Raw genomic sequence first — 18,695 nt, forward strand, 5'->3', positions numbered from 1 at the left:
CATTTGGAATCAACCTACCCTCCTTCTCTCCTGCCTTCTGTTTAAAATTCCAAGGAATAGGCGCCACGGGTGCGGCGAGGGAGTCTGTGGGCGATTTGATTTGGTTACGTCCTGTGCTCGCTGAGACGGCACACCTCGAGAACTATGGCGGAGGGAGATAATCTCAGCACCAATCTGCTGGCTGCAGAGACTGCAAGTCTGGAAGAGCAGCCGCAAGGATGGGGAGAAGTGATGCTGATGGCAGATAAAATCCTCCGATGGGAAAGAGGCTGGTTTCCACCTGCCATCATGGGTGTGGTTTCTTTGGTGTTTCTGACTATCTACTATCTAGATCCATCTGTTCTATCTGGTGTTTCCTGTTTTGTTATGTTTTTGTGCTTGGCTGACTACCTTGTTCCCATTCTAGCACCTAGAATTTTTGGCTCCAATAAATGGACCACCGAGCAACAGCAAAGATTCCATGAAATTTGCAGCAATCTAGTAAAAACTCAACGCAGAGCTGTGGGCTGGTGGAAACGCCTCTTTACACTAAAGGAAGAAAAGCCTAAAATGTACTTCATGACCATGATCATTTCTCTTGCTGCGGTTGCTTGGGTGGAACAGCAAGTCCACAACCTCCTTCTCACCTACCTGATAGTGACTTTCTTACTTTTGCTTCCTGGACTGAACCAACATGGGATCATTTCGAAGTACATTGGAATGGCCAAAAGAGAGATAAACAAGCTTCTCAAACAAAAAGAAAAGAAAAATGAATAAAGCATTCGCTTTATTCAGTGTGATTAATGGAGTATACATTGTCCTTGGGAACAGTGTCTGTTATGCTGTTTGGATACTAAAATGTTACAGAAGTAGCTCTCTGCTGTCCCTCACTCTGCCCTTAGTACAAATTCTGACTTGCTAAGCAAGGCTTTTTGCCCGGTGTCTTCATGGGTGTGTTTTTAGCAGCTGCCCTTATATGGACAACTCTTTCTTCAGTTCCTCATCTTGACTTTTTGCCACCCAGGGTTAACTGAACTCTTACTTTTAAAATAACATAGTGGTGAGCTTCACCCTTTAGTACAGTTAACAGTGACTTGGGATAACTGTTCAAGTTGATCTTTTTTTAGCTGGATACAGGATAGTGGTCTGTGGGTTCAGGAAGCTTAGTCCATTGTCTGCTTCCATGGTCTGCTAAAAAAACTGGCTTCATGAATATAGACCAAGTTTACCACTTCTGATGAAGAGACCAATTAAGATTCATTCCTCATTCTGTTTCGGTAGTGTGGGAGAAGCAGCCTCATGGAATAAGATGAAACTAATTCCATGCCTTAGCATGTGTTTTTTCCCTTGTGCAGAATTTAGCAGTTTGTAGGAAACATTGATCCTTCCTCCCAAATGGGGAATCTGATAGGAACTTTTAGAACTCTTGTTCTCTTGCACTTAAACTTGAAGTTAGTACATCCTTAAAGGCTTTTTAGTAGCAGGCTTACACAAGTTGGTATTTAGGACTTTTAAATTTCAGATTTTCAGTTAATTGAAACTAAAGTCCATAATAGGTTAAGAGTCATGTCTATGATCTTCACTCCAAGACCAGCCAATAAAGGACAAAAGTCTTCCTGTGTTGAGTCAAGATTCATTTCAGTAGAAAATAGCCTTATCCTACTAATTTTTCAAGACCAGAATAAGCCTTTACAGATAAGTCTCAAGAGTCTCCTTTTATGGTGACACTGGCTGCTTTTGGTCCCAATAGATGTAGTAGTTGAAATCTGTAGGAATGGACCTCTGAGGGCTGGAAATGTGACATATTTGGGAACAATTCTTAAACTGATTAATTAGCTGCAATATAGTTTTGTGAATTTATTGCACTGATGCTGTGAAACCTGGACCTTGTGGTATATCAGTCCCTAAATTAGTGTTATTTTCTCCCCTTAAATATTGCTGTAAACAGTGGCACCATGTAGCATATTTGACTTTTTTTAAAATGTTTTGTATACAACCTACAAACTACCATAATTTACGTGTTTGCTCATTGTATGTAAGCTTGTCTTCTGTCCAGATTTTTTGTGTGTATGTGTGTTCTACCAATTAACTACTTTAGCAGTTTTAATCCTGTATTAGTTCTTCTACTTTGTTAAAAGAGGAATAAATAAAAAAGCTGGAATCCCCCCCAAAAATAAAATAAAATAAAATTCCAAGGAATCCTCATGTCCCTGCCTTCAAAACATTCCCTGAATCTGAGCTTTTCTCACCACCTCCACTGGCAGCATCTTGGTCAAACTGTTACCATTTTTGCCAAAGATATTACAAAATCCTTCAAACTGGTCTACACATTTGTTCCTCTTTAGTTTATCTTCAATGTATCATCAGTATTGTTGTTTACAAAAATAAGGGAATTCATGTAACTCTTGTTCTTAAAAAAGAAAAAAAAAACCTACAAATTTACTAATTTATTTAAAGTTAAAGTCCAAGTCTGTGCAGTGGCCCGAATGTCCTTCCCAAGCAGGCCCTCCATTACCTGCAGATCCGCACCTTCTAAGTCAGTCCTCCTTTATTGCTGTTTCTTAATAGCAGCCCCGGCCCAGCCTCAGATATATTGGATCTATCTGTTCCCCGGTGTGAGCACTATTCCCCAGATGTGTGCAAGACTCACACTCTCATCTTCTTTAAGTTTCTATCAAATGACACTTTCTGGCATTTCTGCCCATCCTCATCAGTCTATTTTAAATGTTATATTCCCTTCCCATCAACAATCCCCATCCTTCTTATTCTGCTCAGATCTTGCCCTTTCTCCCCAGATGTAAGATTCTGATGCTGGGAAAGACTGAAAGCCAAAAGGTGAAGGAGACGGCAGAGGTTGAAATGGCTAGATAGCATCATTGACTCAATGGACATGGATTTGAGCAAACTCCGGAGACAGGGGAGGACCTGGGAGGCTGGAGTGCTGCAGTCGATGCGGTCACTTACAGTCAGAGTCGATCAGTAACTGGACAACAACTGCAATCCTCTCCTTTTGCTTAAGTTTATTGTCCATCTTTCTTCACCAGAATGTAAGAACACAGGTCAGAAAGACTTTTCTGTTTTGTCTACCGCTGTATTCCAAAGTATAGAACAGTTCTTGGCATCTAATTGGCACTTAATAAATATTTCTAAAATTAATTGATGAGTAATTCCCTTTATAATTTAAAGATGTCTCCTTTCTAACCTTGCTCAGACTCCCCAGGACACATTTTCCCTGAAGTGGTCAGTGTATTATGTCACTAATGAAAAGGAAGAGTAAATAAAGAGAAGATTCATAACCACCAAGATGGACTAAAATAATTTCTGAATTTGAGATAAATTGCAATTAAAAAGTGAATAAAATAAGCAACAAAGAAAACGTCAGAGTCAGTCCTGTTGAGCCTCCCATATAAAAGGACTTCATATATTGTGTGATCCCTGAAGCAGCTCTGTCCCTTTCTCCCTTCACTGAAGCACTTAAAATTCGAGGGAAGAATGCATCCTTCTAGCACCAGGAAATGAGGACCAAGAAGAAAACATCACACACTAGCCGTTTAAAGAGCACAGCACTCTCAGCACCACCAGAGTCAAGTCTCAGCACCACTAGAGTCAGAAAAGCATGTCTTTTTTTGCCTCTTATTTTCTCTACTGTGTACTTGAATATATGATGACCCAGCATAGCTACCAGACTGAATTAGAACTCTAAAGGAAGGTTACATATAACACGAACGAAACTCTAGTTAGAAGATTGTGTGTGTGTGTTTGGCATGAGAATGACCCTTTGAGAGCCAGGCCAGACGCTGTCTGAGATCACAGAAAAGCCCGACCACTTACCTGCTTCTGACCCTAGTTTCTTACCCTTGATCAGGAAGGACACTCTAGAAGTGACGCCCTCTTCACTCTCCTCTGATGCTTTGGGGAGCTGTGTTAGATCTAATATAAGTGTTTCCTCAATAGTCCTTTGGGACCTCTTCCACAGAGCATCCCAGAAATATGTGCCTCCCTCTCCAAAGACACAACTGGAGCTCCTTTGGAGCATGGGGATAATATATTAGTTAGGATATGGTAAAATGAGGAGCATTTCATTAAAAGTCCACTCTCAGAATGAATGTGTCAAATGTAATCACACCTGTGTGTGATGGTGTGCGGGGGCTCCCCAGGGGGCGCTAGGGTAAAGAGCCTGCCTGCCAGTGCGGGAGACCTAGGAGGAGCAGTTTCAGTCCCTGGGTTGGGAAGATTGCCCGGAGAGGGGCATGGCAGCCCACAGTCTTCTTGCCTGGAGCATCACGCGGACAGAGGAGCCTGGCAGGCTGTGGTCCATAGGGTTGCAGAGTTGGACACGACTGAATTGACTTAGCACACACAGCATGTGTGTGATAAAAAGAAAAAAAAAAACTCTCCAAATTATACTAATTGGACTTTTCTAGAAGTTATCATGTGATTCATAGTGTTTTTCCCTCTCTTACGTCTCACTGTCTGTCCAGGCTACACTTCCTTGTCTCATTCATCAGGAAACACTATCCATTCTTGGGGCCGTGGCTTGGATCGCAACCCTCTAAAATTCAAATATTGAAGATGTAACCTCCAGTAATTTCAAATGTGACTGAATTTGGAGATAGAGCCTTTATAAAGGAAATTCAGTTAAACTGAGATGGTTAGAATGAACCTTAATGCAATCTGACTGGTATCTTTATAAAAACAAACAAAAATGGAAACAGGAAAAGAGATACTGGGGATGCTTTTGCGCACGCGCACACACGCACACACACACACACATGCACACACACACACACACACACACACAAAGATCCAAGTCAGGAGAAAGTAAGAAAGTGACCAAGTGCCAGCAAAGGAAAAAGACATCAGAGCAAGTCAACCATGCTGGCTCATTGATCTTGGCCTTTCAGCCTCCAGAGCTGTGAGAAATACATTTCAATTGTTTATGACAGGCAATCTCTGGTATTTTGATATGGCAGCCCTGACAAGCTCTAAATCCTCCCTTGGATGTAAAGCTTTTGAAATCTTTTCAGCTCTCTAATTATCTATCTTTATCTCCTTCTCCATTTCTGTTTCATACAGCAGCTCTTCTTTTGCCCTTCATTCTTTTATTTCTTTGGGAAAATATTATTTTATTGGAAGCTTGTCATGACTCTAAATATAGTCGTTCTTTCCAATATATGCTGTCAAGGAAATCTTTGTGTCATAGTAAACAAAAATATGAAAATCAGAAAAGAAAAATAAATTTATTTTGAATGGCATTTTGCTTCCCTGGTGGCTCAGCTGGTAAAGAGTCTGCCTGACATGTGGCAAACCTGGGTTTGATCCCTGGGTTGGGAAGATCTCCTGGAGAAGGGAAAGGCTACCCACTCCAGTATTCTGGCCTGGAGAATTCCATGGACTGTATAGTCCAAGGGGTCACAAAGAGTCGGACACGACCGAGTGACTTTCTTTTTTCTTATTGTACTTATGAACTTTCAACTCGCACTAACTCATAACAAATGAATAAATACCTCTGGAATCAGAAAATCTGTGCTTGTGTTCTTTTTTTCTTACCTATGATTTATCTGATTGGAACCAAGAGATTTCTTCTGTCTAGTCATGACAGCGATTGCATAACCAATATTATTATTCTATATTAGGTTATAATATTATATTTACAATTAATTAATAAGCTGTCAATTGTAATTTAAAAAAAAAACTTCTCAGAATTCCAGTAATGCTATAGACTTTGTTCTGAGCTAGCATGCCTAGTAGTTTTTCCGGTTGCCCCAGACTGATTTATTTTAAAAAATATTCAAGAACATCAGTCCCAACTTAAAAAGACAAATGCAGGCTGGTATTTCTACATTATTCAGTGATTTTATTTTTTGCTTAATTTATTTATTTCTGAGATTTACAGACTGTTATCAATAAAATAGAAACTAATCTGCAAAACACAAAACAAGCAATAAAAAAAAAACCACTCTGTTTACCAAGTTCAGTTCAGTTCAGTTCAGTCGCTCAGTCATGTCTGACTCTTTGTGACCCCATGAATCACAGCACGCCAGGCCTCCCTGTCCATCACCAACTCCCAGAGTTCACTCGGACTCATGTCCATTGAGTCAGTGATGCCATCCAACCATCTCATCCTCTGTCATCCCCTTCTCCTCCTGCCCCCAAATCCCTCCCAGCATCAGAGTCTTTTCCAATGAGTCAACTCTTTGCAGAAGGTGGCCAAAGTATTGGAGTTTCAGCTTTAGCATCAGTCCTCCCAATGAACACCTAGGACTGATCTCCTTTAGGATGGACTGGTTGGATCTCCTTGCAGCCCAAGGGACTCTCAAGAGTCTTCTCCCATGGCAAACCACTTCAGTATTCTTACCTTGAGAACCCCATAATAGTATGAAAAGGCAAAATGATAGGATACTCATAGAGGAACTCCCCAGGTCAGTAGGTGCCCAATATGCTACTGGAGATCAATGGAGAAATAACTGCAGAAAGAATGAAGGGATGGAGCCAAAGCAGAAACAATACCCAGTTTTGGATGTGACTTATGATAGAAGCAAGGTCCGATGCTATAAAAAGCAATATTGCATAGGAACCTAGAATGTTAGGTCCATGAATCAAGGCAAATTGGGAGTGGTCAAACAGGAGACGGCAAGAGTGAACGTCGACATTCTAGGAATCAGCGAACTAAAATGGACTGGAATGGGTGAATTTAACTCAGATGACTATTATATCTACTGTTTACCAAAGCCTTTGCTAAAGAAACTTTGCTCTATCTAACATTTTCCTCAAGGTATCTTTAACATCCTTATTTCTTAAGCTATAGATCAAGGGATTCAACAAGGGAATCACCACTGTGTAGAACACAGATACCACTTTATCCCTCTCCAGGGCATAGCTTGTACTTGGCCGGGAGTAAATGAAGAGAATTGACCCATAGTACAAGGTGACAGCTGTCAGGTGAGAGCCGCAGGTGGAGAAGGCCTTCAAGCAGCCTTGGGTGGAGCGGATCTTCAAGAGGGCAGCGATGATGAAGAGATAGGAGGCAAGGATAAGCATGGCGGGAGTGATGACGTTGGAGGCAAGTATGAAATATAACATAGCCTGGTAGCTTTCTTTCACATCACAGGCCAACTTGACAAGGGGGGGCAGGTCACAGAAGAAATCATCAATGACGTTGTTCCTGCAGAAGCTCAAGGTAAATGTTTCACTGGTGATGATGACTGAGTTCACAAAGCCACTAAAGTAGGCAGCTGCAACAAGACTGACACATAAACTCGGGGACATGGCCTGGGAGTAAAGCAATGGGTTAGAGATGGCCACATAGCGGTCATAAGCCATGGCAGCCAACAGGTAGCACTCAGTGTAGGCCAGTCCAGCAGAGAAGAAGAACTGAGCTAAGCAGCCAGCAAAAGAGATGTGCTTGTCATCAGAGATGCAGGTCATCAGGATTTGGGGGCCGTAGACAGAAGCATACCAGAGATCCAGGAATGAAAGATTCCCAATGAAGAAATACATGGGAGTGTGGAGCTGAGAATCAGCACAGATCAGAGAAATCAGGGTGATGTTCCCTAAAAGACTGCTGGTATAGATGACGAGGAAGATATCAAAGAGAACTCTCTGTAACCACGGGTCTGTCGTAAATCCTAAAAGTATGAACTCCTTCACCATGGTATAATTTTTTTCATCCATTGAGTTTGAGTTTTTTTCATTTCTTTCTGTAAAAAATTGATCAATGTCATGATTTAAGGTATTGGTGTTATCAGCTTCCCCATTATATGTCATTTTAGATTGTTTAACTACTCAACTGATGCATATAGCATGTTCATTAAAAAAATTGTTTATGCTGAACTGGAAATTGTTTATGCTGAACTGTTAGAAAACTGTGAAATCTTTCTATGCTGCCTTGAAAGATCAGATTATGAACATAATATAGTTTGTCACCATGCATTTTTTCCTAATCATTCTCCTTTTGAGAGATGGTGATTTGTTCATCTTTTCTGTTTGCAGCTAGAGCGATTGGGGAGCACGTGGAAGACATGAAAAGGGGGGTTTGCGTTTGAGCTCTTAAATCCTTTGTTTTTACTAGTGCATTACCTGAAGAAGCATACTTTTATTAGTCTAGCCACACTTTGGAATAACCTTGAATGTGCATTTATGCAAATTTCTTTGAAGCCAATACTTACATTTTATTTAACTTTTTATCCACAAAACCAATAAAACAGCTAAAAATGAAGTTTAAAAAATTAATAATAAAATGTATAACTTGAAAAATACAATAGGTTTACTTAGATAATAGGAATTTGAAACCATATCTATGTATGTATGACATTCAAATGCATGCTGAAAGGAAGTGAAAATATTAATCAATGGATAATTGTGTTCAAAATGTGGTTTAATTTCCTATAGAAAGAAGAATTAAAAACAAAAAACTAAACTTATCAAACTGAATGATTTGAGGGAATGTGGTAGGCAGAATATGGCCCATTAAGATGTTCAAGTTCTTTTTCTTAAAGTTGAAGTTTAGTTGATTTACATTATTACATTAATTTCAGGTGTACAGCATAATGATTCAGCATGAAAAGTTATTACAAGATTCTTGCTATGATTCTCTGTGCTATACATTGTATCTTTGTTGCTTATCTCTTTTATACACAGTAATTTGTATCTCTTAATCCCATATCCCTAATCTGTCCCTGTACCTTCATTTCCCCGTTGGTAACCAGTAGTTAGTTTCTTGTAGCTGTAAGTCTATTTCTGTTTTGTATATGTATTCATTTGTATTACTTTTTAAATTCTACATATGTGATGTCATACAGTATTTGTCTTTATCTTACTTCACTTAGTATTTTCTAGATTAATCTACACTGTTGTAAATGGCAGAATTTCATTAATTTTTGTAGCTCACAATATTCTGCCATGTACATATGTATATTACATCTCTACCCATTCATCTGTTGATGGACACTTGCATTGCTTCCTTATCTTGTCTTTTGTAGATAGTGCTGCTGGGAACATTGGGATGCACGTATCTTTTCAAATTAGTGTTTTACTAATTGCTGGTACATGGGAATTTACTTTATGGGGAAAGGATCATTAAGGTAAAAGTTAAGAATTTTGAAATAAGGTTATCGGGGTGGGCCCTAAATCCAACCACAAATATCCTTATAGAGAGGAGGTAGAGGGAGGTTTGACTACAGACCCAGTGAAGGAGAGTGTGGCCAGAGACGCAGAGCTCAGAGTGATCCGACCGCAGGGAACGGCGGCGACCTCAGAAAGCCTGAGACGAGACAGAGAAGTCTGCGAGAGCCTCTGCGTGGACTGTGGCTCTGTGGACACCCGGATTCTAACCCAGGGCCATTGAGTTCTGAGCTCCAGAAGTATGAGAAAATAAATTTTTGCTGCTTTAGGCCACCAAGTTTATGATCATTTAATACATGAAGTTACGGACTTCAGTCTCTAATAGTCTTCTTTGCTTCGAAAGTAGGAGCATTTCTGCCGCCAGCAATGGGGGAAGAACCATCTCGGCTTGCCTACGGTACAACTTGCAGGAAACTCAACACCACAGTCAAAAAAGAGCTAAATCAGGATTTGCAGGGTTCTGAACAGGCATGGATATATCGCTGCTATTAGAGCCAAGGCTTTCAAAACCTCTTATGCCCAAGAAAAAATAAAATGGATATTTCTAGGTGATGAGTGCGTGGGTGTGTGCATGAGTGTGCATACTCAGTTGCATTTGACTCTTTGTGACCCCATGTACTGTGTAATATGCCAGATTCCTCTGTCCATGGAATCTCCCAGACAAGAATATTGGAACGGGTTGCCATTTCCGTCTCCAGGGGATCTTCCTGACCCAGGGATGGAACCTGCATATCTTACGTCTCCTGCATTGGCAGGCGGATTCTTCACCACTGCACCACCTGGGAAGCCTTCGGTGATGGACTTAAGCTAAAAAATATAAATAATTGCTCTCTTGGAACTGTATCTTTTTGATGAATGGAATCCATAATTTTAATTAAAAATGTTAATGCTACATTTATTATCAAAGTAGAATTTACTCAGAATAAGCAAACAAGGATTGGAATAAGTAATGTTTCAGTTCTCTTAGAATTTCAGGAGTGCCAGGATCCTTTTTAACAAAGCATCTTCCTGGAAGCTGCTTAAGATCAAGAAGCAAGAAATCTGGATTCTGATCTGAGTTGGTTGTTGCCATTTGAAATAAAATGATAATCTCTAAAGCTTTATTTTCCCACCTACCTTCTCAATTCAGTGAGACTTTAGTGAAAGTGTTAGTCACTCAATCGGGTCCAACTCTTTGCAACCCCATAGAGCCTGCCAGGCTCCTCTGTCCAAGGAATTCTCTAGGCAAGAATACTGGTGCAAGTTGTCAGGCCTTCCTCCAGGGGATCTTCCCAACCCCGGAATCAAACCTGTATCTCCTGTACTGCAGGCTGATTCTTTACCACTGAGCTACCAGGGGCGCCCTCATGATATACTGTATAGTAGTCTTATATATATAAAGACACAAAAGAGAGATTTTTGAGGTACCCTTACTTGCCATTCGTTCTTAGACTTAAAACTGGCTGCATGCCTTGTTAGAAGGCACACTCAGAAACTTTCTTCCCACAGAATATCTCTCCTCATCTCTCAAAGTCTCTCATTATCAGGAGACCCATTTAAGAGGTAGATGGTTCTGGGGGTGGTTATCCAAAAGAATCTGAGGTCTTTGTGATCTCCCAGTTCTTGCCAGAGTTAATGTGTTTGCAATCTGTGTCATTCCGTTTGATCATTTAATCAGGTACTTCTTGAGTTATAGTTATAATAGCATAATACGATCCCAAAGAAATGCCTAAATATATTCATCTATATCTGTATTTTATATGTAAATCTTAGATGTTAAAAAAGTGAAATATATATACAACTATAAGTATAGATGGGTATATTATATATGGAAATAGATATAAATATAGACAAAGATAAATATACATAGAGCTAGATTGATAGACACATAAAATTTTGCTCTTTCGCTTAAAGAGCTTCTATCCAATGAACTTCACAACATATAAAAATAAACATTTCAAAGTCATGAAAATATTGACCAATATTAGTATTTCTATACTCTTACCAACATTAAGGATGGATCAGCTTACTACAAGATAAAAGGAGACACTGGGCCACACAGAGCTACATGCAACTTCTCAGGGTTTATGAGAATGAAAACATCCATAAAGTATATATCTAATGATCTGTTTCTCTGAAAAGGAGAACAAGAATGAAAGAAAAGACATTTGAAGGCATTTCAGTCTGCCTGCAGTGTGGGAGACAGGGTTTGATCCCTGGGTCAGGAAGATCCCCTGGGCAAGGAAACGGCAACCCACTCCAGTATTCTTGTCCGGAGAATCCCATGGATGGAGGAGCCTAGCAGGCTACAGTCCATGAGATGGCAAAGAGTCGGACACAACTGAGTGACTTCACTTTCTTTCAGCTTTCTTCATCAATTATAAGTATAGGAAAGAAACCTTACCGTATTTCATGAAGTGGAATTATATTATGATTTGATTATATTGTAAAGTATTTTGGTTTTGCCCATATGGTGATTTACTGACCTTTTTTGCCTGGTCAATTCAACAAGGTAGTTGCTTTGTGAATTATAAATAGTTTCCTCACTTGAATTTTAACTAAAGCCCAAATTTTTTTAGATTACCTTAGAATAAAAAGTGCCTTCTATTCACTCCACAGGAATCCTGTTTCAAAGGTAACAATACTAGGAGAAAATATAAGCCTGAGAATCCCTTTGGGATTTGCTGCTAAAAGCAAAGAACATGCCACGTGCTATCCTGGTGCCAAGTGACCAATTTTAATGCCAGTTATCTTTCTGGGATGAAGCAGGAAGAGAACTCTCGTCATGAACATAATTGGCCCAGTTGATCCGTGAAACCCTTCAGCTTTGTGACTTCCATGCCTGCATCTGTGATAAAAGAGAGTTTGGCAGAAAGGAGTAGCCCCAAAATCGTCAGCACACAACCAATGCTCGAGAATTATTTGTAGCCCACCGCTCAGCCAGTTAAGAAACTGCCTTCAATGCAGGAGACCCGGGTTCGAGTCCTGGGTCAGGAAGATCCCCTAGAGAAGGGCATGGTAACCCACTCTGGTATTCTTGCCTGGAGAATCCCATGGACAGAGGAGCCTAGCAGGCTACAGTCCATGGGGTCGCAAGAGTCGGACACGACTTAGCGACTCAACCACCACCACAATGACAGAGGATGTGATCACCAACTCAATGGACACGAGTCTGAGCAAATTCCAGGAGAGAGAGAAGGAAAGGGAAGCCTGGCTGCTGCAGTCCATGGGGTTGCAAAGAGTCGCACACAAATTAGCTACTGAAGAACAATTGCAATAATGAAATAGAGACCATACAACATCTGTCTTTGCTTCCAAGTACAAGAGATAACGGAGAAGGCAATGGCACCCCACTCCAGTACTCTTGCCTGGCAAATCCCATGGAGGGAGGAGCCTGGTGGGCTGCGCACAGAGTCGGACACGACTGAAGCGACTTAGCAGCAGTAGCAGCAGCAACAAGAGATAATATCCAAGCAGAACTCAGAGGAAGAATACAAGGACTACTCTGGGATACACCTGAAGAGTGGTGGGATTATGCAAATTTTCATGCAAGATCTGGGACGTTTCCCTGAAACTTATATTAAAGGAGCTGAACAGAGGGTAAAGGAGGCTAGCTATCTAGAAGAGGGTAAAAGGCTTGCTCCTTTCTGTTTTCCCTCCCTGTCCCTGCCAGGGTCACCTTAGAAACGCTTCTTCATTTAATCAGCAATTGTATTCCAGCAGTTTTGCATTTGGTTACGGCTTGCAGCTTTTCCTACCTTGGCTGCTGTTGCTGCTGCTTCTGCTGCTGCTGCTAAGTCGCTTCAGTCGTGTCTGACTCTGTGTGACCCCAGAGATGGCAGCCCACCAGGCTCCCCCGTCCCTGGGATTCTCCAGGCAAGAACACTGGAGTGGGTTGCCATTTCCTTCTCCAATGCATGAAAGTGAAAAGTGAAAGTGAAGTCGCTCAGTTGTGTCTGACTCTTGGCGACCCCATGGACTGCAGCCCACCAGGCTCCTTCCTCCATGGGATTTGCCAGGCAAGAGTACCTTGGTTGAAACAGCCTTAATTCAGCACCTCAGAGATACAAAGCCTCAAATATGTGGATTCATGTCAATGTATGGCAAAAACCACTGCAATATTGTAAAGTAATTAGCTTCCAATTAAAATAAATAAATTTTTTAAAAAGACCACATTGGTCTCAAGATCTGCATGCCAATGTAAGAGACACAAGTTCTATCCCTGAGTTGGGAAGATCCCTGGAGAAGGGAATGGCAACCCGCTCCAGTATTCTTGCCTAGAGAATCCCATGGACAGGGGAGCCTGGCAGGTTACAGTCCATAGACACTCTCTGTTAGTCTTTGTCTAAAAAGAGTTAGACATGACTGGGCACACACATGCACACTGTCTGTAGACATTCCAAATTAAAAAAAAAATTCTTGCTGGCGATTTCTTCCATAATTTCATAACAGCTTTAATAATATATTAAAAATTTATAAATGGAACTGCTTTTATTTCTACTTCCCCAACTGAAGGGGAAGGGCTGTTGTTTTCCAGCTTATACAATATCCTATATTGAAATCCAAGTAGACTATTTACATGAAGACAGCAGGTTTTTTCTGATTTTCCCCCAGAATTCTTTCATATATTTTTTTCTTTCAGTTTTCAGTTTCTACACCTCTTGGTAAACCTACTGCAACGCATGATCTCAAAAACACCCTCCCCGTTTGGCTGCCGCCTGCTTCATGGTTAGACTGCTGTGCTGGCACTAAACTTCTGGCTCCTGACTCCCCCTGCTTTGAATCCTTCCTCTTCACAGCTGCTCTAATAATTCTTTAGAATCTTGTGTCATATTTTTACTCCAGTGCTTTAAAACATATCACATTGTTTCCTCATTTCCTCCAGAACTGAGACAGGTATGACTATGGGTAAGCTTAGGCTGTGTGCCTAATTTAATTCTTGCTATTTCACGAAGTATAAGGATAACACAAATGTGGGCACATAAATGCAAATTTACACAGAGAACTAGAGAGCGTCCTTGGACAACACTCAACCTTGGCGGGAAAAAGAGCTTAACTGTGCAAATCTGATCCCAGAGCGTGGGAGCAGTCAGAGGTGATTTGTAGAACGTTCTGGATCAAGTCTATTATTATTTAGCCATAAGCGAGAGGGGAACCTTGCTATCTGGATAAACCTGGAGGGCATATTGCAAAATGAAAGACCCAGACGCAGAAACAAATCCTGCAGACTCTCACTTGAGTGTTACATCCAGACAGTGGGACTCAAGGGCGGCTGGCACGGACTGGGCAGTGCCTCCCACGGGAGGACTTTGGGCCAAGAGCACCGATTCCAGTGTAAAGACCCGGAAGCTGTGAGGACCCAATGGACGGCATGACGGCTGTGACAATAATAGTGCAAGCACACACGTAGCCCAGTGTTCATCGCGGCACTGTTTCCAACAGCCAGGACGGGGAAGCAACCTAGATGCCCATCAACAGGTGAATGGATAAAGAAGCTGTGGTACATATACACAGTGGAATATTATTCAGTCACTAAAAGGAATGAAGTTGAGTCCGTTCTAGGGAGGTGAATGAACCTAGAGCCTGCTATACAGAGTGAGGCAAGTCAGAGAGGGAAAACGAGCATTGTGTATTAACGCATACGTGTGGGCTCTGGAAAACCAGTGCTGATGATCCTGTGTGCTCAGACGCTCAGCCGTGTCCAGGTTTTGTGACTCCGTGGACTGGAGCCCGCCAGGCTCCTCTGCATCTCTACAGGCAGCAGGAGAGACACAGAGAACAGACCTGTGGACACAGTGGGGGCAGGAGAGGGTGGGGTGAATTGAGAGGGGAGCACAGAAGCATATACATTACCATATGCATTACCATATGCAAAATAGATAGCCAGTGGGAACCTGCTGTATGACATTGGCAGCTCAACCCAGCGCTCTGTGAAAAGCTAAAGGGGTGTGGGGCTCTGTGACAGCGTACAGGGGTGGGGTGGGATGGGGTGAGGAGGCGTCACGGGGTGGGGGGTGGAATGGTGCGGCGAAGTGATAGGGAGGTGCAAGAGTAGGGGGGTGCAGGTGTATCTACGGCTGCTTCATGTCATTTATGGCAGAAACAAACAACACTGTAAAGCAATCATCCTCCAATTAAAAATAATTTTTAAAAAGTACTGTAGAAAACAAGTATATCATATACTTGAAATTTGCTAAGAGAATAAATCTTCAGTGCTCTTATCACTCATAAAAAATGGTAACTATATGAAGTAATGAATGTGTTAATTAGCTTAATCGTGATAATCATTTTCCAGTGTATATGTATATCAAAGTATCATGTCGTACATCTTAAATATATAAAACTTTTTGTCAATTTTTTTAAAGTGCCTTTTGATGATGTACTCAAGTATTCACATCTGAGTCCTGGAAAGAAAAAGGAGGAAATAGTACTTGGTCAGGCAACGTGCTGTTAGAATCTCTGCAAAACCTATGAGTCACTCCTATCCTGTGATTTGGAGGCTTTCACCACTGCAGGTGGGATAGGAGAGCCCTCCTCTATCTAAACACCCCCTCAGTGCCATCCACACATGCCCAATCTTGAAGCAAAGGATGGAGGGGAACTAAAGCAAAGGGGCAGAAAACGTCACAGTGCGCCTAGAATCCCTAAGGACCACTCAGAGAATGAGGCTTCCCTGGTGGCTCAGATGATGAAGAATCTGCCTGCCAATGCAGGAGATCCAGGTTCTATCTGTGGATTAGGAAGATCCCCTGGAGAAGGAAATGGCAACCAGCTCCAGTATTCTTGGCTGGAGAATTCCATGGATAGAGGAGCCTGATGGGCTACAATCACAGAGTCAGACACAACTAAGCAAGTCACACTAATGTACTCAGAGAATGCAAGAGGGCAAAGCTGCTTAAGTGTAACTATGTCAGGCACAGGGGTCATTTTTGGAAGAAGAGGAAAAAGGAACAAGCTCATAACAACCGACTATGTTCTTAAATTTATGAAATACTCTTGCATAATAGAGGAAAGTGAAAGTGGCTCAGCCGGGTCAGACTCTTTGTGACCCTAGACTAGTCCATGGAACTCTCTAGGCCAGGACACTGGAGTGGGGAGCCTTTCCCTTCTCCAGGGGATCCTCCCAACCCAGGGACTGAACCCAGGTCTCCCACATTGCAGGCAGATTCTTCACCAGCTGAGCCACAAGGGAGGCCTGAGAATACTGGAGTGGGTAGCCTGTCCCTTCTCCAGTGGGTCTTCCTGACCCAGAAATTGAACCGGGGTCTCCTGCATTGCAGGTGGATTCTTTACCAACTGAGCTGCATAATAGAGGAGATCCCCCGCACAAGGCTGGACAAATTAAGGCTGAGTCATTTGCACTTCTGTAAACAGAATCTCAATTAAAGAAAAATGTTTCTGTTTATGACCCTACTGCAAATCACAGTCCCTCTAAGTAACTTCAGACCAGTATTGGAGCTTGACAAGATAACAGTTCACGCTTCCCTACATGACACAAAAAGGCTCATAGATTACAGCCTTCCTGCCCAGACACACCTTCTGCGAGCCATCACCACCACGCTTTCAATGGTGCAGACCCTTAGAACTCTGTCTTATTACCTGGAAGAGCCTCCACCATGAGCACCTCTCCTGGGATTTCAGCATGCTGCTCCTTGAGCTTGCAATATTTTTGCAAGCTACTCCACCTTGCATGCTTCTAGTCATGCCACACAATTCAAGTCAAAAATTAGCCTAAAACATTTGTCATTCCCCCACCAAAAATTAGCCTAAAACATTTGCAAAAATACTATGAATCAAGACAGCCTTCAGAATGGGAGAAAATAATAGCAAATGAAGCAACTGACAAACAACTAATCTCAAAAATATACAAGCAACTCCTGCAGCTCAACTCCAGAAAAATAAACGACCCAATCAAAAAATGGGCCAAAAAACTAAATAGACATTTTTCCAAAGAAGACATACAGATGGCTAACAAACACATGAAAAGATGCTCAACATCACTCATTATCAGACAAATGCAAATCAAAACCATAATGGCCATTTCACGCCGGTTAGAATGGCTGTGATCCAAAAGTCTACAAGCAATAAATGTTGGAGAGGGTCTGGAGAAAAGGGAACCCTCTTACACTGTTGGTGGGAATGAAAACTAACACAGCCACTATGGAGAACAGTGTGGAGATTCCTTTAAAAACTGGAAATAGAACTGTCTCATGACCCAGCAATCCCACTGCTGGGCATACACACCAAGGAAACCAGAATTGAAAGAGACACATGTACCCCAGTGTTCATCGCAGCACTGTTTATAATAGCCAGGACATGGAAGCAACCTAGATGTCCATCAGCAGATGAATGGATAAGAAAGCTGTGGTACATATACACAATGGAGTATTACTCAGCCATTAAAAAGAATACATTTGAGTCAGTTCTAATGAGGTGGATGAAACTGGAGCCTATTATACAGAGTGAAGTAAGCCAGAAAGAAAAACACCAATACAGTATACTAATGCATATATATGGAATTTAGAAAGATGGTAATGATAACCCTGTATGTGAGACAGCAAAAGAGACACAGATGTATAGAATGGACTTTTGGACTCTGAGGGAGAGGGAGAGGGTGGGATGATTTGGGAGAATGGCATTGAAACATGTATAATATCATATATGAAATGAATCGCCAGTCCAGGTTTGAGGCATGATACTGGATGCTTGGGGCTGGTGCACTGGGATGACCCAAGGGATGGTATGGGGAGGGAGGTTCAGGATGGGGAACACGTGTACACCCGTGGCAGATTCATGTTAATGTATGACAAAACCAATACAGTATTGTAATTAACCTCCAATTAAAATAAATAAAATTTTTAAAAACAGTATGAATCACTCACTGTTCTTTGTAATGGTGATCCCCAGTGAGGTGCACTTCCAGACAAGGATTCATCTCCAATATATAGAAAGAACTCATGCAACTCACTGTGTAAAAACAATCAACCAATCAAAAAACTGGCTGAAGGTCTAAGACACACAGATGGCCAAGAGACACAGGAAAAGATGCTCAGCATCACTAATTGTTCCGTTCAGTTCAGTTCAGTCGCTCAGTCATGTGCGACTCTTTGTGAATCCATGGACTGCAGCACACCAGGCCTCCCTGTCCATCACCAACTCCCGGAGTTTACATAAACTCATGTCCATTGAGTCAGTGATACTATCCAACCATCTCATTCTCTGTCGTCCCCTTCTCCTCCTGCCCTCAATCTTTCCCAGCATCAGGGTCTTTTCAAATGAGTCGGTCCTTCACATCAGGTGACCATAGTATTGGAGTTTCAGCTTTAACATCAGTGCTTCCAGTGAACACCCAGGACTGATCTCCTTTAGGATGGACTGGGTGGATCTCCTTGCAGTCCAAGGGACTCTCAAGAGTCTTCTCCAGTTCAAAAGCATCAAATCTTCTGCGCTCAACTTTCTTTATAGTCCAACTCTCACATCCATACAGGAGAAAGGCAAATCAAAGCTACAGTGAGGTGCCAATCTACACTGATCAGAATGGCCATCATCAAAAAAACCTACAAACAATAGATGCTGGAGAGGGTGTGGAGAAAAAGGAGTTCTCTTGCATTGTT

General features: G+C 41.8%; 2 protein-coding genes across 2 annotated transcripts; one reads left to right on the forward strand and one right to left on the reverse strand.

Annotated features, from left to right (window-relative positions):
* Positions 1-65: 65 nt before the first annotated feature.
* LOC120877053 (ADP-ribosylation factor-like protein 6-interacting protein 1) lies at positions 66-1,955 on the forward strand. The gene has a single exon (XM_040259355.1). The coding sequence runs from the start codon at positions 145-147 to the stop codon at positions 754-756; it is 612 nt and encodes a 203-aa protein (XP_040115289.1). The 5' UTR covers positions 66-144; the 3' UTR covers positions 757-1,955.
* Positions 1,956-6,717: 4,762 nt separating this feature from the next.
* On the reverse strand, positions 6,718-7,653 carry LOC120876001 (olfactory receptor 1013). The gene has a single exon (XM_040257728.1). It carries the CDS (start codon positions 7,651-7,653, stop codon positions 6,718-6,720), a length of 936 nt encoding a protein of 311 aa, XP_040113662.1.
* Positions 7,654-18,695: the final 11,042 nt, after the last annotated feature.

The sequence above is a fragment of the Oryx dammah genome, unplaced genomic scaffold (assembly GCF_014754425.2).
Source record: "Oryx dammah isolate SB20612 unplaced genomic scaffold, SCBI_Odam_1.1 HiC_scaffold_17, whole genome shotgun sequence".
Lineage (NCBI taxonomy): Eukaryota > Metazoa > Chordata > Mammalia > Artiodactyla > Bovidae > Oryx > Oryx dammah.

Coding starts and splice junctions, on each gene's coding strand:
- LOC120876001 (XM_040257728.1), bottom strand. CDS start 7,653: ATGGATGAAAAAAATTATACCATGGTGAAGGAGTTCATACTTTTAGGA.
- LOC120877053 (XM_040259355.1), top strand. CDS start 145: ATGGCGGAGGGAGATAATCTCAGCACCAATCTGCTGGCTGCAGAGACT.